The 25,005-nt window shown below is 42.1% G+C and overlaps 1 protein-coding gene across 2 annotated transcripts in view; it reads left to right on the forward strand.

Moving 5' to 3' along the window:
• Window positions 1–25,005, forward strand: part of CLCN7 (chloride voltage-gated channel 7) — a 279,608-nt gene that overhangs the window by 229,616 nt on the left and 24,987 nt on the right. For both annotated transcript variants that reach the window (XM_033914321.1, XM_033914322.1), the window contains 3 exons: window positions 14,370–14,539; window positions 16,434–16,485; window positions 18,497–18,624. In XM_033914321.1, the coding sequence (XP_033770212.1) occupies window positions 14,370–14,539; window positions 16,434–16,485; window positions 18,497–18,624 (350 nt within the window). The remainder of the gene's footprint in view (window positions 1–14,369; window positions 14,540–16,433; window positions 16,486–18,496; window positions 18,625–25,005) is intronic.

Raw genomic sequence — 25,005 nt, forward strand, 5'->3', positions numbered from 1 at the left:
TCTGGTAAGCCTACCAGCCGAAGATTCCCCCGTCGGGAGCGATTCTCAATATCATCCAGCTTATCCTCGAGAGATCAAATCTGGGACTGCAGATCGGCCTGTGTGGTAGCAGCCTGACCCACGGTGTCCTCCAGCACGGTCACTCTCTGGCAGCACCCCGAAAACTCTTCCGTCAGAAACTCTAAACAGCCATCCACCACCTCCAGCTTGTCGGTTATGGATTGAAGACGCTGATCCAAAGAGGATTTAATAGCCTCCTTCACCTTGGAGACTATTTCCTGCAACCATGCAGAGCTCACCGGGGTTCCTTCCGGGCCCTCTCCCTCCGCCATTTTGGGATCCATGGGCTACAGCTTCTCTTTCTCCCGACGAAGTGTTTTGGCAGCCATGAGTGTTCATTGGCTAAAAGCAACAGCAGGTAAGGTTGTGCGTCGCCGAAGCTAGTCAGGAGCAGGGAGAAAAGTATTATGAAAGATAGATGGCCTTGTCCCCGTGCCCATAATGAGAACTTTTTCTCCCTCCACTGTTTCAGCGGGTTACCCATGGCTAGTCGTGGGTAACAGCTTCCGTGTCATTCTCTAGTGTATATATAAATATATATACACTACATATATATACACTAATTCTCTAGTATATGTATGTATGTATGTATATGGCACGGAGGCTGTTATCCACGGCTAGCCGCAGGTAACCCGCTGAAACAGTGGAAGGGGAAAAAGTGCTCACTGCGGGCACAGGGACAAGGCCATCCACCACCCCATGGAGTGGTGAATGGCCTTGTTCCCATAGTTAAGGGAGGGAACGCGCGCAGTCACTGATTGCGCACGGCCCCCCTCCCTCCCGAATCTATCTACCTCCCTCACTTTCGTGGTGCATTGCAGCATTAGTAAAATAACTTGTTCAAAACCGACCAAGCCTGCCTGCAGCCGCATGTGTGTGGGTGGAAGCTTCTCCGCTGACACAACTTCCGGTTGCATCAGAGGAGAAGCTTCTGGCCACGCACACGCGCCTGAAGGCAGGCTCAGCCGGCTTTTAGCAAGTTACTTTACTAACACGCCGTGAAGGTAAAGAGGAGAGAGGGAGATTCTAGGGCCGCGCAAGGGGTGCTGAAGAGCAGTGAGGTAGCGAGAGGGAAGGGTGGTGGTGGGGAGAAGACACTGAAGTGAAATGGGGATTATATATATATACTAGTGTTTAAGCCGTTACATTAACGGGTGCTAGAATATATGTCTGTCTGTCTTTCTTACTTTCTGTGTCTCTCCCTGCCCCTGTCTCTCTTCCTTTATTTCTGTCTTTCTCCCTCCCGCTGTCTGTCCTTTCTTTCTGGTTCTCTCTCTGGCACCCTGTCTGTCTGTCTTTCTTTCTGTCTCTCCCTGCCTGCTGTCTTTCTGTGTGTCTGTCTTTTCGTTCTAATGCGCTGCCTGCCTGTCTTTCTGTCTCTCCATGGCCCCCTTCTGTCTCCCCTCCCCCAAAGCAAACCAAGATTGCTCCCAGGCCCCCTTTCCCTCTCCGTCCCCTCCACTTCCCTGTGCAGCAGCAGCATTTCCCACCCTTCCCTGTACAGCAACAGCAGCAGCTGCATTCCCCCCCCCGCCCACACACACACTACCCTGTGCAGCAGCAGCATTTCCCTGCCTTCCCTGTGCAGAAGCAGCATTTCCCCCCCCCACACACACACACACACTTCTCTGTGCAGCAGCAGCATTTCCTACCCTTCCCTGTGCAGCAGCAGCATTTCCCACCCTTCCCTGTGCAGAAGCAGCATTTCCCCCCCCACACACACTTCCCTGTGCAGCAGCAGCATTTCCCAGCGTTTCCTGTGCAGCAGCAGCATTTCCCGTCCTTCCCTGTGCAGCAACAGCATTTCCCGCCACCCCCTTCCCAGCCGCCACATTTAAATTGAGAGAAAAGTGCTGCACCGCACTACCGCTAGCTTCGGCGTCTTCTATCCACTGCGGCCAACCCTAGCGGAAACAGGAAGTAGTCAGAGAGGGCGGGCCGCAATGGACAGAAGACAGCGAGGCCAGCGTTAGCGCGGTGCAACACTTTTCTCTTAATTTAAACGCGGGTGAGCTGGCCAGAAGGAGGAGGCTTTGGCGGTGGTGGTTTTAGCGGTGAGTGAGGGCGGGAGGGGGGAGTCGCCAGCTGTGCTGTTTTTCTCTGCTGGCCGCCGCATCCGCACTCCTGCTGGCCACGGACCTACTGATCACAGATCAGAGATCATGGAAGCACGCAAGTAAGTGCGCATGCGCGGCTAGGGTTTTATTATATAGGATATGTGTGTGTATGTATATGTATATAAAATATGTTGACAATCATGCATCCATTATTACAGCATGAAACAGGAGGGTCTTTAAACAGCCTGGGCCAATCAGAGCCTTAGGCCCTTTCCTGGTGCATCCCAGGATAGCCATCATAAACCAGATAAGGGGAAGGGGGCAGGGGATCATCTGAGGCATGGGGGAGGGGTTGCTTGGTGATGAGAGGGAGTGGGCATCTCTCCCACTACTGGGGGGGATGTTGGGTGGGGGGGTAGCTTTATATCAGCAGCGGGAGGAAGTGGGCATCTTTCCTGCTGCCGGGGGGAGTCGTGTGGGGTGTTTCTTGATGGCGAGAGGGAGTGGGCATCTCTCCCGCTGCCATGGGGAGGTTTGCTTGACTTCAGCTGTGGGAGGGAGTGAACATCCCTCCTGCTGATCTTCGATTTGGGGGGGGGGGGTTTGTGTGTTTATTCTACACATGTGCCAATCGCTATCACTAGAAATGGACACATGCAAATTTAGTGAACCTTTGTTACTCTTTGCCAACCTCATTTGCACGCGTGTTTTTTGGAGAATGACTCGCCTATTTGAAATCACTACAATAATGGCCTATCAGTTTATAGCGTGAAGCTTTGAGAATCTAGCCCTCAGTCTTTTTCCTTCATTTCCCCTTTTAGATGTTCTGTCACAGCTTTGCAGCTGATGACTGAATATTTCTTTTCTTCTCAAGTTCCTCAGTTTCAATATCTTTTATCTTTTCCTCTTTTTTATCTGCCTCTATCTTTTGTCTGAGTTCTTTTGTGTTATGATGAATGTCTTTAGCATTAATCTTTTTTTCCCCCCTGATACTGTTCGATTTGTGTTTCCTCCACTAGGAGGCTTTATATTGACTCCATCCTTCTTCCCTTCTTAGACCACAGAGGGATCAGAACAACTCCTGTATGATTGATACCTCATATTCCCAGCACATCTACGTTCTTGAGATACTTTCATCACAATGTTTGCAAAATCCAGCCCTTTCTCTGAGACACCTGGCATGTCTTTCATCAAGTTATTGGCAAGGCCAGCACAATTGCAAATAGCGGTATAGAAAATGGCAAGAAACAGAAAACCAATAAACTCAGTATGCACGGCAGGGGAGGGGCCATTTGGGGGCACAAAAAACTGCTGTGACTGCTCTTACCTGTTGCACCAGCCATGAAGAGCAGTAGGAAAGGCATCAGATCACAGGGCCTGGGTTGTTAACCACCACCACTGCTGTTCCTGTGGCTCCATGTCAGCAATAAATGAAGCAGCAATAGTATGTGCCATGGAGACTTTAGGCCTTTGTACCTGCAAAGGTTCTACTGGTCTTGCCCCTTCTGATGTGTTCAATTAAAATACTCAGAGGCACTATTTCATGTTTGGTTGTTGTAAATAGTGCTTTTGAACACATTTAGTTGATTATGATGTTAACACGCAGAGGCACTATATCAAATTTTTAGGGACCCTATTGTGTCACTTTGGTGCCAAATAACATGTAATAGTTCTATTATTAGCATTGGAGGTTTCAAATTCTTTTTTTTTTTTTTTTTTTAATCTTTATTGTTTCTAAAGCTAACAAAAATGCAGTACATTTTCTATAACATCGGAAGTGACCAGCGGAGTGCCGCGGGGCTCAGTCCTGGGTCCACTGCTTTTCAACATATTCATAAGGGACTTGACACGAGGGCTTCAGGGTAAAGTAACATTATTCGCCGATGACGCCAAAATATGTAATACAGTAAGGGAAAGTAATGTGCAGGATTATATGACGCAGGATCTGGTTGCGTTGGAGAGCTGGTCCTCGACATGGCAGTTGGGCTTCAACGCTAAGAAATGTAAGGTCATGCACCTCGGTAGCAGGAATCCATGCAAAACTTACACCTTAAATGGAGAAACATTAGCTAGGACGACAATAGAACGAGACTTGGGAGTGATCATCAGTGCAGACATGAAGGCTGCAAATCAGGTAGAGAAAGCATCATCCAAGTCAAGACAAATGATGGGATGTATCAATAGAAGCTTCGTCAGCAGGAAACCTGAGGTCATAATGCCACTGTACAGAACCATGGTGAGACCTCATCTGGAGTACTGTGGGCAGTTTTGGAGGCCACATTACCGCAAAGATGTGCTTGGAGTCGAGTCGGTTCAGCGGATGGCCACTAGGAATATCTCGGGGCTCAAGGGTCTCTCGTACTCAGAGAGTCTGAACAAATTGCAGCTCTACACTCTGGAGGAACGCAGGGAGAGAGGGGACATGATAGAGACGTTTAAGTACATCACAGGTCATGTCGAGGTGGAAGATGACATCTTCCTACTCAGGGGACCCTTGGCCACAAGAGGGCATCCGCTCAAACTCAGAGGAGGGAAATTTAAGGGTGACATCAGGAAGTATTTCTTCACGGAAAGAGTGGTGGGTCGCTGGAACAAGCTTCCGGAGCAGGTGACCAAGGCCACCAGCGTGCTTGACTTTAAGAATAAATGGGACATCTATGTGGGATCCCTACAGAGGCCTAGTAAGGCACTCAGATGCGATGGGGTGGGTCAGTAGAGTGGGCAGACTTGGTGGGCTGTAGCCCTTTTCTGCCATCATCTTTCTATGTTTCTATGTTTCTAATATTAATCATATATGCATTATTAATCAAAATCCATATAACATTAGGGGCGTGGCTTGGGAGCGCATGCAAGCGGTTTGGTGAGAGACGAGCTCCGTGCTGACAGGCAATTTAAAGATAAATAATCACAAAAAATTTTTACCTTATATTAAAAAGTGAGTGATATTAATAGATGATGGCTTTGGGAAAGCAGGCAAAAGCAGAGGTGACGATTACAAACACCGAAAGTATAAAAAGATCCAAACTGGAGCCTGCAACCCCTTCTAAATTGTCGTTGCAGAAGGAAAGTAAAGATGGCAACGAGATTTTATTAGAACTTCAGAAGATTAAAGAAATCGTTGCTAATAACACCAGAAAATTATAAGAGGTTAAAGAGGAGGTAGCTAACCTCAGTACAAAAATGGAGCTGATTGAAATAAAAGTGGAGCAGTTGGAAAAAAGAATTGAAGTTACAGAGATAGATTTATTTCAATATAAGCTGGACAAAAAGAAAATTGAAATGCTCACTCGGGACCTGGAAGATTGCTCCAATAGAGAGAAGAAGAGTAATTTGAGGATCTTAGGTCTATCGGAAGGGGTGGAGGAAAAACAACCCCATTTCCTTTTTAGAGAATTTCCTTCTTAAAATACTGCCACTGAAGACCAAATTTCCTCTGGAGATCGAACGGGCACATAGGGTCCCTACAAGGAGAACGAACAAGCAAACGAGTCCACGTCTGTTAATTTTCAAACTGTTAAGGTACCAACAAGTTATGGAGATATTTCAATTAGCAAAAGAGAATAAAAATTTTAAATGCCAGGACTCGCATATATATTGTGCCTGATTTCACGAGAGCTACAGCAAATAAAAGAAAAATATTTTTTGAATTAAGACCACAATTAAAAAGTATAGGATTAATCTATCCTTCAATTATGAGAATTACTTACGAAAATAAAACAACGAACTTTGAAGACCCAGAAAAATTACAAGAATTTTAAAATCAGCATGAACAACCGATGTCTTCATAAATCATATGCTGATATAAATGGATAATAATAATGAATATGTTATGTTATTGACTTGATATTAATTTAATTCATATTTGAACTGAGAGTTTTTAAAAATGGAAAATGTTATGGAGCAAGACTAAATATTGAAAGTTGCCTTGGTTAAACTAATTATAGAATGATGAAAAGGGAGGTGGTTATATTTCAAAACTGAATGGCTCAACGGTTTATAATACATGACATGGAATGGAGGAAAGACAATAAATCTATCGATATTAAAAGAGAGATATGGGAAATGGATAATATGAAAATGCACAAGCATTGGTTTGGTTCGGAAATAAGTACATGCAGAGTTTATTAAAACATTGCAGCTGTTCATGATTCCAAAAAAAACCCCACAAAAAAACTGCTGCTGTGATTCCTTCAATCATAACTGAGCTGAAATTGAATAATCACTATCAACCTTAAATGGCTAAATGTAGGAGTTAAGTCAGCTCCAAGTATCCCCTGCATATGGAGACAGAGAACTCCTTCTTGCAAGAATTAATATGGAAAAGAATGGTAGATAAGATTTTCGCGGAAAATACAGAGGTTAGAGATACTGAAAGATCTCAGATGGAGTTTAACAGTGAGAGGTAATCAGAACGCATTAGTGCTACATGCACAGATGGACTACCTATTCATTAACGTTTTCCTCAAGCTGATAAAGGTTATTGATATTTCAAACAGATAATTCTGAGCTTGGAAATTAAACATTATTGGAAACTTGTTGTACTAGGATAAAACAACATCATCTAATGCAAAAGAAATACAGAGATGCATATACCCAGACTTGATTTGTGAAATTAAGAGGGTCATTGGAAATATTGATAAGGATACCGCGGGACATCTTGATGGAAATGAGAAGTTGAGAGTGAGACTTTATACTTTAAATTGCAGGATGCAAATACAAATATAATAGAGAAAAATTAAAAATGGAAAAGATTATTAGAAATGTACTGAAGATGGAAGAGAATACGAAGGCAAATTTTGAACATTCAAGAGACTAATGATTTAGAGAATATAATATAATATAGGATAATATCGATACTGAAGAAAGGAAATGGAAATGAAACTAATATCATTTAAATGTGATGGCCCTGATTCTGCAAAGTGTGTTCCGATTTTAGGCAGCTGTAGGTGTCCTACAGCTGTCTAATCAGCCAATCGGGATGCACATTTTTTTTAAAAAGTGATCCCCAGGCAGGCCGCCTATATTGAAGGCGCCTCGGGGAGCCTAGGGAGGCCCGCAAGACACCTAAGCTCGCCTAAAAGCCTTAGGCAAACCTAGGTGGCCCTACGCGTCTCCCTAGTAGAGGAAGAGATGCTTACAATGTAGGCCAGCAAAATGCTGGCCTACATTGTAAGTAGACGCGGCTGCTATACTTATCATGGCAAGGGATCTCCCTGCCGCAATAAGTATAGCGGTCGCCTGTCAGATCACCGGCAGGAGGGTGCCCAACCCCTCCTGCCAGAAGACCACCCCCCTCGACACTCCCGATCGCTGGCAGGAGGGTGCCCAACCCCTCCTGGAACGCCCCCCTCCCCCGAAACTTCCGATCACCGGCAGGAGGGTGCCCAACCCCTCCTGCCGGAAAGCCGCTCCTCTCCAGACCCCCCACACTAATGAACTCCCCCCACGCTACCACCCCCTAACCTCCCCCAACTAACCTCTAAAGTGTTGGCCGGACGGACGGGTCTTGCTGCCGTCCAGATGAGATGGGCCCTCCCCTTCCCAGCCCATCCCCTCTAAGTCTAAGGCCTGATTGGCCCAGGCTCTAGAAGCCTGGACCAATCAGGCCATAGGCATAGCGGGTCCGCCCATCCCCACTAACCCTAAGGCCTGATTGGCCCAGGCTCTGGCATTGTTTAATGTATATGCATGCCCCTAATTCGAATCAAATTGAATTTTTCAAAACTTTACAACAGTTGATACTGCCACTGACTGTTTCTAATTTAGTAGTGGCTGGAGATTTTAACGCTGTTATGGATCAATTGATTTGATAAAAAGTCTAGTAAAATTATGAAATCATTAGGATTAGAAAATTTTGCACACTCTTGTGATTTGAAAGATATATGGCGAATACTTCATTTTAATGATCGAGAATTTTCATTTTGTTCACATGTTCATAAATCCTTTTCAAGAATAGATTATATTTTTGTTTCAAATCAAATCGTTCAACAAGTGACACAAGCCTCCATAGAGCCAATCACTTTATCTGATCATGGTGGAGTGTGGATTGAATTGAAAATTGGAGAAAAAGATGAGTAGATATGTATGGAGATTTGATAATACATTGCTTACGGATTTAAACTTCCTTGAAGAATTTCAAATAAAAATGAATGAATATTTTCAACTTAATACCTCAGAAGAAATATCCATGGAAACGTTTTGGGATACCTTTAAGGCTACTATTAGAGGACAGATAATATCATATTCAGCATATATTAGGAAACAATATAAAAAACAATTTTCTGATATGGAGCAAGAAATTAAATATTTGGAACTTTGCAGGCTCTTTTAAAAATAAAATGTAAATACAATGAGATTTCTTCAAAATTGATAAGGAAAGATTTGTTTTCTCAGCAAGCTCTGTATTATGGAAACTCAAATAAGGCAGGAAGATTATTGGCGAATTATCTTAAAGAAAAGAAGAAATAAAATTTATTGCAATTAAAAATGAGAAAGGAAATATACATTTTCAAATTGGTCCTATTTTAAATCAATTTTTAAATTTTTATAAAGATATATATTCTTCCATGCCTTATTTAGATAAAGAAAAAGATGGTTTAGAATTTTAAAAATTAATTAAAGGTCTGAAAATTCTTGATCATATAAAAAAAAGTTTAAAAGAACCTATTTCATTAAAAGAATTGCAAGCAGCGTTGAAATCTCTTAGAGTTGGATTCGCTCCAGGTGGTGATGATTTCACGGTAGAGTTTTATAAATCATTTCAAATTACCCTTTTACCTCATCTATTAAATTTATATCAGACTCAACTGATTAAAGGTTGCATTACAGGTACAATGGCAGAATCTTTAACTATAGTTTTGCTGAAGCCAAATAAAGACCCTACTTTGGTTTCAAATTACAGGCCTATTTCTTTAATTAATGTAGATGGAAAACTTTTAGCTAAATCATTGGCTTTACGCTTAGCTAAGGCTCTCCCTTTTATTATTGATATGCACCAAACAAGGTTTGTTGCTCAGAGACATACTTCTAATAACACCAGGTTGACTTTTCATATGTTAAACTTAACAAAAGCCATGAATGATCCGGCCTTTTCTGTATCTTTGGATGCAGAGAAGGCCTTTGATCGGGAGGAATGGACCTTCATGGAGTGGTTTGGGATAGGTTCTGGATTTATACAAATGATCCAAACTTTGTATAGTTCCCCTGTTGCTAGATTGTATATTAATAATAATTTTTCGGAAAGATTTAATTTGCAGAGAGGGGTTAGACAAGGTTGTCCCTTATCTCCTTTGCTTTTTGATATTTTATTAGAACCCTTGTTATTAGCTATTCAGCAAGTAAAGGAGATACAGGGCATCCCTTACTCAGATAGGGATTACAAGGTCTCTGTATATGCAGATGATACTACATTTGAGAAATCCAGAAACAACCATTCCATGCTTACTTGAATTGATAAAGAAATTTGGAAAATTTTCAGGATATAAGATAAATTGGAGTAAATCAGAAGTTCTTCCACTTAATGTACATTGTACAAAAGGTCTGTTTGATTCATTCCCCTTTTCATGGAAGGAGGATGGAATAAAATATTTAGGTATTTGGATAAATAATACGCTGGAAAAGACAATGAAAGTAAAGGAAAAAATTTTATTACAGAAGGTAACAGAGAAATGTGTGAGCAATGGAATCCTTTACATCTTTCTTGGTGGGGGAGAGTTCAAACTATCAAAATGATGATATTGCCTGTGGTTTGTTATCAAATGGGTATGATACCAGTTTTTTTTCAGGGGTTCTTTTATAAAAAAATAAATTGTATTCTAAGAAAATTACAGAGGGAGGGTAAATTTCCCCAATTTTTATAGGTATCATCAAGCCTATATTTTACGCCAGGGTATGCATTGGGTCCTCCCAGAGCCCATCAAAAATATCCCAGATTGGTTGTGCTTGGAATGGCGACTCAAGTTTCCTCTGCGACTATGCCATGTTCTCAGTATCAAAATGCCTAGATTATATAAAGAAAACAGAATATTAGTAGATACATGGAAAACCTTACGATATGTCAGTAATTTAACACCTATTCCAATACATAAATCAACAAATCAGACTATATGGCTAAACTCCAAAATTCAAATTGGCAGATTTAAGGTTATCTGGAAGCATTGGATGATAGCAGGAATACATATTTTAGATGATGTTATATCTAACTAGTCGTTAAGCCCGTTACATTAACGGGTGCTAGAATTTATGTCTGTCTGTATTTTTCTTTCTGTCTCTTCCTCCCTCCATTTCCCTGTGTAGCGCTGTCTCTGCTTTCTTCCTCAGTCTGCACTCTCAAGCTGTAACATTACTACTTAGTTTTTTCTCCCTGCAAGCATCTCTGCTCTCTTTCTCATCCCCAATCTCTTTGCTATTTTTCTCTTCTTGCAGGGGTCTCTGCTCTCCTTTCTCTATATGTTTCTGATTCCTGCAAACTTCTGTTTTCTCTGTATGCTCTTGATCCTCTGTTTCCCTGTAGGTGTCTTTTCCCTTTTTTTTTTTTTATTCCTTCTTCATGTATGGTTGATTTATTAAAAGTTTTTTTATTTTCCCTATTTGTTGCATGCCTGTCTCCTTGGCCGCTGTATGTTTCTAATTTTTTGCTTTGTGTGTTTGTTTGTGTTTTTTTGCTGATTGTCTACTTGGTCGCTGTCAGTCTGTCTGTCTCATTGGCTGCTGTATGTCTGTATGCCTTTTTTTCAGTCTAACTCCTTGGCCACTGTATGTCTGGAAGTTTTTTTTTCCTGAATTTATCCTTGGGCATTGTAATTTTTATTTTTTTCTGTTTGTCTCCTTGGCTGTTTGTATTTTTTTGCTGTCTCTCTGTCCGTCTACTTGGACGCTGTATGTAAGTATGTCTGTCTCCTTGGCTGCTGTATATCTGTTTGTCATTTTTTTTCCTGTGTCTCTCTCTCCTTGTCCTCTGTGTTTTGTTATTTTTTCAATCTGTGTCTTTAGCCCCCTGTCCTTCTGTGACTGTCTGTGTGTCTCTCTCTACTTGTGCACTGTTGTTTGTTTGTTTTTTTCAATCTCTCTTTAGCTCCTGATCCCCTCTCACTGACCCTTGCGCGACTGCATGTAATTCCGGTTAGGTTTCCATGGCAACCCTGCTCGCGGGTCTATGAGTGTAGGGCCGTTTTGTCGGGTCTGGCGGCGCTGGGTTGGGAAGAGTCCTGGCTCCTTTTTTGGTTTGGGCCCGTGCAGAGGGGCTCAACAGCGCACAACCACCTTTCCTTCCCTCCCTCCATCAGGTGCAGTGCAGCTCCACCAATGTTAAAAGCAGCCGCGTCGAAATCGGAGCCCTGCCACTGCCGTAGCACTTTCCCCTCTGCTTTGGTCCCGCCCCTTCTCTGACATATGGGACCGCGGCAGAGAGAATGTGTTACGGTGGCGGCAGGGCTCCAATTTCAAAGCAGCTGCTTTTTAACATAGGCGGAGCTGAACTGTACCTGATGGAGGAAGGGAAGGAACGGTGGGGCAAATTTGGTCAACGGCAGGAATTGTTTGGCGGACCAAACACTGTGAAACCGTGAGGAAGGCCGCCGCAGCCTCGCAACTAGGTAGGGGGACAACAATGGCGCTTATGCTCAAGCCCCCGCCGCAGCTCCTCTCTTGATCCTGGTGCGGTTCGAGAGAGGATTCGTGGTGGCGGCTTGAGCATAAGCGCAATTGTTGTCCAAGTTGCCGAGTTTGGTGACGTAAACCCGCGCATGCGCACTAAAAAAAACGCGACGGATCAGGGAACACGTTTTTTTTAGTGCGCATGCGCGTCCTACCATTTTATTATATTAGATGGTAAGCTGCTTGAATTTTCACAGTTACAACACAAATTTGGACTTAATAAATCACAAAGTTTTAGATGGTTGTAACTGAAGTAGGCCATTCAGGCGGGGTTCCCTGAATGGAAAAATTTTTTTTTTTTTTGAAAATGTTTTTATTAAAGGATCAATGCATACGAGAAAATACAAAATGCAACCATCCAAGAAAAACATCATGTACAAAAGTCAAAGGTACAGGTAAAAAGGAAATAAACATAGACAAATCCACAACGTATCAGCTCCCATGCAGATCCAATTTTAAGTGGAACCCACCCCTTCCAAACCCCCCCCCCCCACTCCCAGCACCCATGATCTCTAACCAGCACTAAAAGGAACTCCAATAATCCAAATAGGTCCTAGATTTCCAGCTCGCAACACCCCGGCGATGCTGTCGCTCCCAACCAGCCATTAAAGACATATTGGCCCGCCACTGTTGGACCGTGGGCCGCGTGGTGCCAATCCAGTAGCGAAGAATTAGTTTCTTTGTGATTCCCAAGGCCACTAAAAGAAAGCGCCTTCCAGGCTCGCCAACACCCGCTTCCACCAGGGGACTTGTGACACCCAACAGCAATGTCTTATAAGACCAGTCTATAGATAGTCCTATAACTTTCTCCAGCTCCCGAAGCACAAATATCCACAAGGGCCCTACATATGAGCATTCCAAAAAGTGATGCACCAAGGTATCCCGGCGAGCCGCTGAATGGAAAAATTTTAATAATCAATATAGTTTAGAATTCTTATGCTTTCAGGTAGACTTCCTGGAACATCAGGCCGCACAGTGGTATAAACTGATAGCTGGATTTATAAATAAGAAACCAAAAACTGGTCTTAGGGATATTTGGATTTCTGCATCTCAATGGCCACTTATTTGGACTTGGCGGTTAAGATGTACAATGTCGGCATCTATGAGACAAACATGTTTTTTTCTTTTACATAGAGCGTTATGGACACCAGCTCGTTTACAAAAATTAGATAGCACTAAATCTACTAGATGTTGATATTGTAATCTCGAAGCAGGGACTTTAGATCATTTATTATTCTATTGTTCATTTATCTTGGCCTTTTGGAAATCAATATGGGGCCAAATAAATTGTTTATTGGAAAACCCGATAACATTATTGTATGATACTGTATTATTTGGCATGTCAATGAGAGCTAAGAGCCAAATATCATCTAAGAACAATAAGCTTCTACTAATTATGACAGGAGTACCGTACAACAAATAATGAGTAATTGGAAAAATTGGAAGGGACTTAACTACAGTTTTTGGTGGAATTTGTTGTGTCACATATATAAAATAGAAAAAACAATAGCTATACAGAAAGGGAATTTTAAAAAATTTCAAGATGTGTGGGGACCATTAACAAATTACTGCAATGAATAGATTTCAATTTTCCGTTAATAGTATAAGTTCAAGATAGGAGGAGGGGGGATAATCTATGTGCTTTTATTAATGGTAAGAAATATATGAAAGTATTTTTTAAATGATAAATGTTTTATACATAATATGAAAGGGGAGGGAGGGAGATAAACTTTACAATTTGATTTATTGCTGAATATTAAGTGTTTTATCTAAGTTTAAATGATTGTACTTGTTGATGCACTTATTGTAAGTTTGAAAAATGAATAAAGAATTTAAAAAAAATCCATATAACATTAACCCCCCCCCCCACCCACCCAACCAACATTTTCATAAGGGAATAGAACCATACAAAAGAAATACCCCCTCCCGCCCTCCCTCCCCCTGGGTATGTGTGTGTATTATACCAACAGAAATAAAGGAAACAACAACTATAATGAATCCATAAAAGACGTCAATGGGCCCCAAATTAACTTGAATCTCTTAGTATGCCCCAACATATCCGCATTCATCTTTTCAAACCTATATCTTAAACATAATAAGGAAAAGCTGACCTTTATATCTGTCTAATGAGGGCGTCAGATGTTATATCATCCCACATATGACTACCTCATATGTCAATGGACTTGATGTCTCAAGTATAGCATTAATCTGTCCCCATATCAACTTCCAAAAATTGAGTATCAAAGGACAATAGAACAGCAGATGATCCAGTGTTCCTATATCAAGATGACAATGCCAGCATCTATTAGATTTAGAACTATCTAACTTTTGTAAACGAACAGAGGTCCAAAAAGTTCTATGTAACAAGAAAAAAACATGTTTGTCTCATAGATGCTGATGCTGTACATCTCATCCTCAAAGTTCAAATTTGTGGCCATTGAGTAGCAGAAATTGTAAAACAAAATTCCAACTTTCATAAGTCCAGATTTATGTTTAAGTGTCTGGAATGCAATTAACCATGCTAAATTTAAAAAAAAAAAAATTCCTAGAGAAACAAAGCCAATGTACATTTAGTAACCACCTATTTTTCCCCCTCAGGTTCCTTTGACCCACAGACTCTGGGTCTCTTCACACTGGTGTATTTCATCCTGGCCTGTTGGACCTATGGACTGACTGTGTCTGCAGGGGTCTTCATCCCATCCTTGCTCATTGGGGCTGCCTGGGGAAGACTCTTTGGTATTCTCTTGCAATTAGCATCTAATGGAGCTGTGAGTTCAGCTCTGTTAATATTTGAATGTGTTGACAGTAAAGATACTGTACACAAAAGGCATTTCTAAAACTGGGCATTTCAATACCGAGTAATAAGCACAAAGTCTATAAAGGTATCTTTGCACCAAGAAGCCATTGTAGAATACTAGTGTAAATTGGCACTGATGTGCTTCAAGTTAGGCACAAACAGATTTCTACTAGATCAGGGGTAGGCAATTCTGGTCCTCGAGAGCCACAGGCAGGTCAGGTTTTCAGGATATCCACAATAAATATGCATGAGATAGATTTGCATCTCAAGGAGGTAGTGCAAGCAAATCCATCTCATGCTTATTCATTATGGATATCCTGTAAACCTGACCGGCCTATGGCTCTCGAGGACCGGAATTGCCTATCCCTGTACTAGATCACTGGCAGGTGTAACTGTTTATGCCTAAGTGTTCCATGATTTGCACGCAACTTGGAGACACACTTTTGCCTTTCCATGCTCCACCCATATGCACACCCTCTTTGCAGTTACACACTAATACCAATTATCTTGGCACTTATGCATGTAAGGTACATGTAACTACACGTTCACAGTATAAAATTGCCCTTCACAACTTCCTAGATAGCAAGTAATCTCAACATACTAGAGGCCACATATGATTTCTGAGCACTTTAATAAATGTTGGCTGGGTAGAATTGGCCTATACACTAAATGTTATGATGTATGCAGATATAATACATTGTGGTCCAGTTTCTGATTCAAGCCTGGCTACTGCTTCATATTAAGATCATATTGAACCTTTACCATCATGGTGCTTTTAATGGACCTAATTAATCTATGGTATACTGTGTCATAAGAACATAAAACCATGCTGAGTCAGAGCAAGGTCCTTTGAGCACATAACCTATTGCCGACAGTAGCCAGTTTAAGTCACAAATGACCAGCTGATTCCCAACATAGATCTATTTCTCATGACTCATGTCCAAGGATGAGCAAATCTATTTAATTTTGTATGGACTTTTCCACCAGGAACTTGTTGAAACCTCTTTTGAAACCCGATATGTTAGTTGCCTTGACCACATTCTCCAGAAAACAGAAAAGAGAGGGAGTAATAAATTCCATACAACAAAGTATGAGGAAAACAGTGGAATAAAAAGACTGTATCTGCTATTTATTTATTTATCCAGATGCAATCTTTTTATTTACTGTTTTCCTCACATTCTACAGCAACAGATTGCACAGCTTAATGATGTGCACTTTTTTTTTGGGGGGGGGAGGGGGAAGAATCTTTCTACAATTAGTTTTCAATCTTTTGGTTATTAGTTTCATGGAGTGTCCTCCTTTGTGTTTTTAAAAGGTTAAGCCACTGTTTCCTTGTAACCATTCCATGCCAGTTTTATAAATATGCATCATATCCTCTTTCGATCTTTGCTTCAATCTGTTTAGCCTCTCTTCATAAGGGAAGTGTTCCATCCCATTGATCATTGCTATTGTCTGTGGCAACCAAAACTACACACAATACTCAAGGCGCAATCAAACAAAGGACCTCCATTCAGATACATAATTATATTCTCAGTTTTTGTTCTGCATTCTTTTTTGTATAATTCTTAACATTGTATTTGGTTTCAGCTTATGCAGTGGGATTTCTATTGACATTCTGGGAGGACAATTGGCAAATACAAATTTTATTACTCTTTATTATATTATACTTCTTTCTTCTCTTAATTTTTGCTCAGGATCATATAATCTTTTAAAGTCTCTTTTATTTTTAAGTTTATTTTGCAAACTGCTCAGATATATACAATGAGCGGTATATCAAAATTTTAATAAAATGTATACTCTATTTTGGGGGGTTTTAATACCGTCGTCTAACATGCAACATCTTGATTTTTATGTCCCTCTTTTAGAACTGGGCTGATCCTGGCAAGTATGCATTATTGGGAGCAGCAGCCCAGCTCGGTAAGTAACCGGCTCAGTAAATTATGCTGCTGTCTGTTAGCCTTCTCAAGCAGTAGAAGTTTATCATAGGAAGTGCTGTTAATTCCTGATATATCTTCACAATATATGTAAATGGGAAAATACATTAGTTCTTCCATTTGCTAGCAGGTTTCTCTTAGTTTATTAATACATTTTATATACTACCTTTTGAACATGTTACAACAAAGCAGCTTACATAAAACCAAAGAGAGAAGCAAAAGATAAGAAAATGGCAGTCTGCATTACCCCTGCATGTCACAAGGAACTCAACATTTCAGAGAAAGCGTGAGAGAACAAATAGATTTAAAGCTATATTTGAAGTAGAGTCTAGTGCAGTGTTCTTCAACCACCTGTCCATGGACCAGTGCCAGTCCACAGAAATTTCCTGCCGGTCCACAGGGCCAGCAGTGCATCAGGCACAAAACAGTGTTCTTCAACCGCCGGTCCACAGTGCGCTCGATGCAGCGTTATCTTTGAGCCAGCTCTCTCTTCCTAACTGATTCAGTACACAAAGCCATGGGCAGTGGCTCCTACGGGCATCCTGTGCCTGAACTGGAAGCCTTCTCTCTGACGTTGCAATGTCAGAGGGAAGGCTTCCAGATGAGGCACAGGACGTGCAAGGTGCAATTAGTACTATTATGGGGGCGGGGTCTAGGGTGGAGATTGGGTAGAGATGGGCGGGGTCTGGCCCACGACTTAGCCCAGTGTTCTTCAACCGCAGGTCCATGGACCGATGCCGGTCCACAGAATAATTATTTTATTTCTGCCGGTCCATAGGTGTAAAAAGGTTGAAAAACACTGGTCTAGTGTATTCAGAGGAAGATTCTCAAACCTAAAATGTGCATTTAACGTGCTGGCTAAACAAGTTCCAGCCAGTTTAATAGCAGATTATCAAAACAGCATACCATGAGTTTTTTGCAGAGTCCGATACTGCCATGCAAATGCAGTACAAAGAGGTCATTAATATTAAAATGAGCACCCCAAGCGATTCTCTATAATCGCTGAGTGATTCTTTAATCTCATTGTGCCACATTTGTAGCCAAAATTTACTGACAGGTCTGAGCTGTTGTAGCCTTACTTTCTGATCTGTGCCTGAGTAGTGATTGGCTGAGGCACTGACAGGAAAGTAAGGTATAACAGCTCAGACTCCTCCCCACCCCACCATGCAAATTAAAATAAAATAACCCAAATTGAAGATCTGCAGGAGAGATGTCCACTCTCTCCTGCTGTGTCACACAATCACCCAACCCTGCTACCACCACCACCACGGCAAAAGAGATGCTCACTCTCTCCCACTGTCACCCAACACCCCCTCCCCCGACAACTCCCCTTGACACTCCTTCTATGGGGGAGGGGTGGGAAGGAAGCCAGGGGGGGCAGAAAGGAGGAGAGGTGCCAGTGCCCCCACCAAGATGGTGCCAGATGGCAGTCCACCCCTCCCCCCTCTTACTAAGCTACTAGGCCCACTCCATCCCTTTCCCTTGGTGATGGCTGGAGGATGTTCATTCTTTGTTGCTCCCTCCTTATTCTTAAATGACAGTAGTATTTTTTGCTGATTTTCACTGGCAGTGGAAATCAACTTGCCCGAGTCAAGTAGGTGAATGTTTATTAGTATTTATAGACCGCTCTTTGCTACAACATCAAAGCAGTTCACAAAAAGAACAATTAAAAAGAACTCTATAAAGAAAGTGAAAAAAAAAATTATATATATATATATATATGTAAAAATACAAAAGCTGTAACATGGAATCCCTCCTGAAGTTCCTTTCCCGAAAGGAGCTAATTTTCCCTAAGAATAAAATTAGTGTTGCTTGCCTGAGAGGGGATGTTAGTGATGGTTGCTGTTTGATATTTACATTAAAATCAAGAGGGACTTGAGTGTAAAAAAGGATTCTAACGTAATGAAGAAGAATAAACAGAAAATCAGTCTCTGTACTGCAGCCTTACTTTGCCGTCTTTCCATAAACTGAGTTTATCACTGCTTTCCCCTTAGGTGGGATTGTTCGTATGACACTGAGTCTGACTGTCATTATAGTGGAAGCAACGGGCAACGTCACATATGGATTTCCAGTCATGCTAGTGCTTATGACAGCTAAAATAGTGGGAGATTGTTTCATTGAGGTAAGAGTACATCCTATCAACATTAAAAGCAAAAATGCCTGATGAACACCACATCATGTTTGAACATAAGAATTGCCGCTCCTGAGTCAGACCAGTGATCTATCGTGCCTAGAGGAGTGTGTGGCGCAGTGGTTGGATCTACAGCCTCAGCACCCTGGGGTTGTGGGTTCAAACCCCGCGCTGCTCCTTGTGGTCCTGGGCAAGTCACTTAATCTTCCATAGCCCCAGGTACGTTAGATAGATTGTGAGCCCACCAGGACAGATAGGGAAAATGCTTGAGTACCTGATTGTAAAAACCGCTTAGATAACCTTGATAGGCGGTATATAAAATCCTAATAAAACTTGAAACTTAAAAAACTTGAAAAACCTAGCAGTCTGCTCACACAGCGGCCCTTAGGTCAAAGACCAGTGTCCTAACTGAGACTAGCCTTATCTGCATACATTCTGGTTCAGCAGAAACTTGTCTAACTGTGTCTTGAATCTGAAGCAACTGTGACAGGGTTTCAAGTGGGTTGTTAATCAGATTTTACGTGCTTCATACCAAATAAACTGCCTTCAGTTCCCTACCTTACTGCAGCTGCACATGAGAGGCCTCTGCTCCCTGCGCTACTATGTCCTACATACCATAGCCATGTGTAAGATTTCTGCCTGGCTTGTTAAGAGAAGTTGTGGTTCCTGGAAACCTCAACACAGCTAAACTATTTCTATTACATGTAGTTAGGTTGATTTTAATTTTTGCCTTAAGTTTGGGGAAAAAGATTTGCCAGTCCTCCATTTACTACACTGGGGTAAAATATGGGAAACGGAGACGGTATTAACCATTGTTCTGTAATGACACCTTATCATGATATATTAGGGTCCGATTTATCTAGGTTCTGGAATAAGTGTGACCCCAAGCACTATTTCTGGAGCTGAGTTGGAATCAGGATAGAAAGCAACCTGGGAATTTGGCTTTTTCCAGTGCAATATGTTTAGTGGTCCTGAAATGATAGGATTCTTTTTTTTTTAAATTCTTTATTCATTTTTCATCTTATAACAAATACAAATATATTAAACATTTGTCAATAAATACACCATTGAAATGATAGGATTCTATATCTCAATTTACAAATTGCTTGCAGAAAACTGTCAATCATGTTTTCAACTCCACCTCCTTCCCAGGGAACTGCTCCTGCCCCCTCAGTTTGTTTTCTGCAAGCAAATTGCTCAGACGTGTTTCTAATCTGCTCTGCAGTTTTTCTATTTTCAGGGTATTTTTCTCAGTGTTCATTTGGAGTTTTGGTGCCCAGAGGTTTCTACTTGTTGGGACCTCCGTTTGGGAGAAGACGCAGAACCACATGGCAGAAATCTGCTGCTAGCAGGATCAGCCCTTAGGCATACCTAACTAGCAACCCTGCTTTTATATTTTTTTAATCTTAGGGGCCATTCCCTGTATAACTGCTTGTATCCATGATTTATTCATGGGCTAGAGCACATGCTGTTTGGCTCCTTCCCGGCTCAGCTGCATGGTCCTCCCTTCTTTCGCTGTAATGTAATGTAATGTAATGTAATGTAATTTATTTCTTATATACCGCTACATCCGTTAGGTTCTAAGCGGTTTACAGAAAATATACATTAAGATTAGAAATAAGAAAGGTACTTGAAAAATTCCCTTACTGTCCCGAAGGCTCACAATCTAACTAAAGTACCTGGAGGATAATAGAGAAGTGAAAAGTAGAGTTAGAGGAAAAATAAAAATAAAATAAACATTTTAACAAGACAGCATTGATCTAAATACTTTGGAAGGTAGAAGAGAGGAGAGAAAGGAATAGAAGCAGAAGGGGGAGCCGTTGAACAGTAGAATTCTGGAGAAATTTAAATGATAGAAATAGAACAAAACAATGACAAAAGGCAAAACAATAGATAAGATTAAAGATAAATCATAAGCTGGAAAGAAAAATAAAATAAAACTTTGTCTTCAATCCACGGTTTCAGCGTCAGTGATGAAGTGGAGCAAGTAAGTTTAGGAGGAGCGATTGACGTTTCCAGAAAGGGTTTTTCAGGGGGTTGAGACTCAGCAGGGAGTCCCTGCTGGGATCTTCAAAACCCCCAATACAAGGCTTCACCCCAGATTTTGTGAGCCTTATGTGGAATGCCTATTTGAACTGCTGAGGGTCCTCAGTGTCTGTTAGCAGCGCACCAGTGGTGATGATGCAAGGACTCTCCTCTAAGCAGGCACCCAAGCAGACGAGGACACAGACCTGGGCCAAGTAGTTCAGTCTGTGATGAAATGGAGGATGAAAAGTCAGATTTCATGCCACTTTTATCCCAGGATGAAGTTTTCTTTGGCAGAGTTTGCTTCTTTTCAGGAGGACAGCGGTCAAGAGGGCGGGTTTAAGTTTCTTCTTAATAGTAGGACATGTGAGTAGCTATGGATTCTATACACGCTTACTGCAAGTTGTCCGAGTTTGGATACTTTAATGTTTACTATGTTTGTTACAGAGGTGGTAGCAAAACCCCACAGTGTGCTGGCTGTTCAAGACCTCTGCGCTTTCGAGCATTATTTCCACCTCTCTGCAAGAGATAAAGCTGGAAGTTCCTCACTCTTCTCAATGCTCAGTTTTGAGCAGTTCTGTGGCTCCAACTGTGGGGGAGGGGTTTTCATTGTATCCGAACATCACTAAGTTGGTCACTGACCACTGTGTATCACCAGAGGGGTCCCTTTGAGTTGCTAAAACTGTATCCAATGATGCCAGGTTTCCAGTAGCTATTTGTTCAGCTGAAAGTGGATTTGCTGGTGGCGCGGGTCACTTAACGGACCTGCCTGCTTAGTGAAGGAGGGGTGATTTTAAAGGATACTGAGGATCGTAAAGTGGACTTGCTCCTCAAGCATCAATTTGAAGCTTTGGCCCTAGGGATTAAGGCGGTAGCTGCCTCTTCCTTTGTAGCACATGCTTGTCACACCTGCCTGTCTTGGTCCTCAAACCCAAAGGATGAGGAAGATCCCCAAATTCTCCTCTCTGGGATGAATTATATTGCGGATGCTCTGTATGATCTTATCAGAGTTATGAGCAAGGTCTCAGCCTATGCTATCTCCACTCAACAGATGCTCTGGATCAGATAGTGTGCAGGAGATTCTACCTCTAAAGCTACACTGAGCAGGCTTCCCTTCCAGGTGCAGATGCTATTTGGCAAGGATCTAAGTAACCTGATAACCAGTGTGCCAGACCATCTCCCCAAGGCCTTACTGAATAGCAGACCATAAACGGCCTAGAGTTTGGGACGAGGCAATTTTTGAAGCTCCTGAAGATTTTGTGCATATACGGGAGGCCAAACGATGCAGAGACCCTCTCAAGGACCGTGTCAGAGAATCTGCAGAATCAGGAGACAGCAAGCCTTGAGCTTTTGCTCCTCACCAGCCTCTAGGAAGCGCAGTGACACCAGGATAGGAGCTGAGCTCTCCCTGATAGGAGGCAAACTGTTGGAATTTTGGTCGGTCTGGTCCCAGATTGGTGCAGACCACTGGTTTCGAGTTCTGTGCCCCCTACTAGTCCGCTTTGTAAATTTTTCAGCTGGCCGGCTGGAAAGAGCCCTCAAAGTTCGGGCTACAGTAGTTTTCAAGTTTTATTTAAAATTTGATTAATTGATTAATCATACTTTTAAGCGATGAACATAAGAACATAAGCAATGCCTCCACTGGGTCAGACCTGAGGTCCATCGCGCCCAGCAGCCCGCTCGTGCGGCGGCCCAACAGGTCTAGGACCTGTGCAGTAATCCTCTATCTATACCCTTCTATCCCCTTTTCCAGCAGGAAGTTGTCCAGGTACATTAGATAGATTGTGAGCCCACCGGGACAGAGAGGGAAAATGCTTGAGTACCTGATTGTAAAAACCGCTTAGATAACCTTGATAGGCGGTATATAAAATCCTAATAAACTTGAAACTTGAAACTCCAATCCTTTCTTAAACCCCAGTACCTTACTTTGCCCTATTACGTTCTCTGGAAGCGCATTCCAGGTGTCCACTACACGTTGGGTAAAAAAGAACTTCCTAGCATTCGTTTTGAATCTGTCCCCTTTCAACTTTTCCGAATGCCCTCTTGTTCTTTTATTTTTTGAAAGTTTGAAGAATCTGTCCCTCTCTACTCTCTCTATGCCCTTCATGATCTTGTAAGTCTCTATTATATCCCCTCTAAGTCTCCTCTTCTCCAGGGAAAAGAGACCCAGTTTCTCCAATCTCTCAGCATATAAAAGATTTTCCATCCCTTTTATCAGATGTGTCGCTCTCCTCTGAAACCTCTCGAGTATCTCCATATCCTTCTTAAGGTACGGCGACCAATATTGGACGCAGTACTCCAGATGCAGATGCACCATCGCCCGATACAATGGCAGGATAACTTCTTTCGTTCTGGTAGTAATACCCTTCTTGATTATACCTAGCATTCTGTTTGCTCTCTTAGCGGCCGCTGCGCACTGTGCCATCAGCTTCATTGTCATGTCCACCATTATCCCCAAGTCCCTTTCTTGGGTATAGTTGTACCTCAGGTTTCTGCTTCTCACATGCAATACTTTACATTTCTCAATGTTGAACTTCCATCTGCCATCTTGTCACCCATTCCCCTAGTTTGCCATCTCGTCACCCATTCCCCTAGTTTGTTCAAGTCCCTTTGCAATTTTTCACAGTCTTTCTTAGTCCGAGCTCCATTAAATAGTTTGGTGTCATCCACAAATTTTATTATCTCACACTTCGTCCCTGTTTTTAGATTATTTATGAATATATTAAATAGCAGTGGCCCAAGCACCGAGCCCTGCAGAACACCACTCGTGACCCTCCTCCAGTCCAAGTAGTGGCCCTTCACCCCTACCCTCTGTTTCCTACCCGCCAACCAGTTTCTGATCCATCTATGTATGAACATGGCTTCTGGCAGTTCAGGCCATAGAGCCAGTCCATTATGCAGAATCAGGCTTGAGGAGGTACTCTGTATACTTCATTGTGCCAAAGAAAGGCTCAAAATGACCAGAGGCCGATTCTGGACCTCAAGTCGGTCAATGTAGCACTGAAGTTATCACACTACCGCATGGAAACCGTGTGGTCAGTCATAACGACAGTAGCACTGGGAGAATTTCTTGCTTCCCTCGATGTTCACATTCCCATCTTCTTGGCCCACAGGAAGTACAGTAAAACCTTGGATTGCAAGTAACTTGGTATGCTAGTGTTTTACAAGACAAGCAAAACATTTTATTAAATTTTAACTTGATATACAAGCAAGATCTTGCAATACAAGTACTTACAGTATATACACGTCACATCATCACAACTGAGCCGATGATTCTTCTCTCTTTCTTTCTCTCTCCATAACACTGCAGGAGTGTAGTGACTGTTCTAAACAAGCAAGGTCTTGCAATACGAGTACATACAGTATTTTGTATTAAAGTTTTTGGGTTGTGGAGTTTCCATTATTTCTTATGGAGAAATTCGCTTTGATATATGAATATTTTGGATTACAAGCATGTTTTCAGAATGAATTATGCTCACAAACCAAGGATTACTGGATTCTAGGGTCCACCTTAGGTGTTAGCGCCCAAGTAAAGGATCTGGGTATCATTGTAGACATTACGATGAAACCTTCCGCCCAATGTGCGGCGGAGGCCAAAAAAGCAAACAGGATGCTGGGAATTATTAAAAAAGGGATGGTTAACAAGACTAAGAATGTCATAATGCCCCTGTATCGCTCCATGGTGCAACCTCATTTGGAGTATTGCGTTCAATTCTGGTCTCCTTATCTCAAGAAAGATATAGTGGCACTAGAAAAGGTTCAAAGAAGAGCGACCAAGATGGTAAAGGGGATGGAACTCCTCTCGTATGAGGAAAGACTAAAATGGTTAGGGCTCTTCAGCTTGGAAAAGAGACAGCTGAGGGGAGATATGATTGAAGTCTACAAAATCCTGAGTGGAGTAGAACGGGTACAAGTTGATCGATTTTTCGCTCCTTCAAAAATTACAAAGACTAGGGGACACTCGATGAAGTTACACGGAAATAGTTTTAAAACCAATAGGAGGTCATTTTTTTTTCACTCAGAGAAGAGTTAAGCTCTGGAACGCTTTGCCAGAGGATGTGGTAAGAGCAGATAGAGTAGCAAGTTCCTGAAGGAAAAGTCTGTTATTCTGTTATTGAGAAAGACATGGGGGAAGCAACTGCTTGTCCTGTATTGGTAGCATGGAATATTGCTACATCTTGAGTTTTGGCCAGGTACTAGTGACATAGATTGGCCACCGTGAGAACGGACTACTGGACTTGATGAAACATTGGTCTTGCCCAGTAAGGCTATTCTTATATTCTTATGTTCACATGCTGGAGCAGCACTTCCAGTTCTCCATGCTTCCCTTTGGCCTGACCATGACAC

The sequence above is a fragment of the Geotrypetes seraphini genome, chromosome 11 (genome assembly GCF_902459505.1).
Source record: "Geotrypetes seraphini chromosome 11, aGeoSer1.1, whole genome shotgun sequence".
Classification (NCBI taxonomy): domain Eukaryota; kingdom Metazoa; phylum Chordata; class Amphibia; order Gymnophiona; family Dermophiidae; genus Geotrypetes; species Geotrypetes seraphini.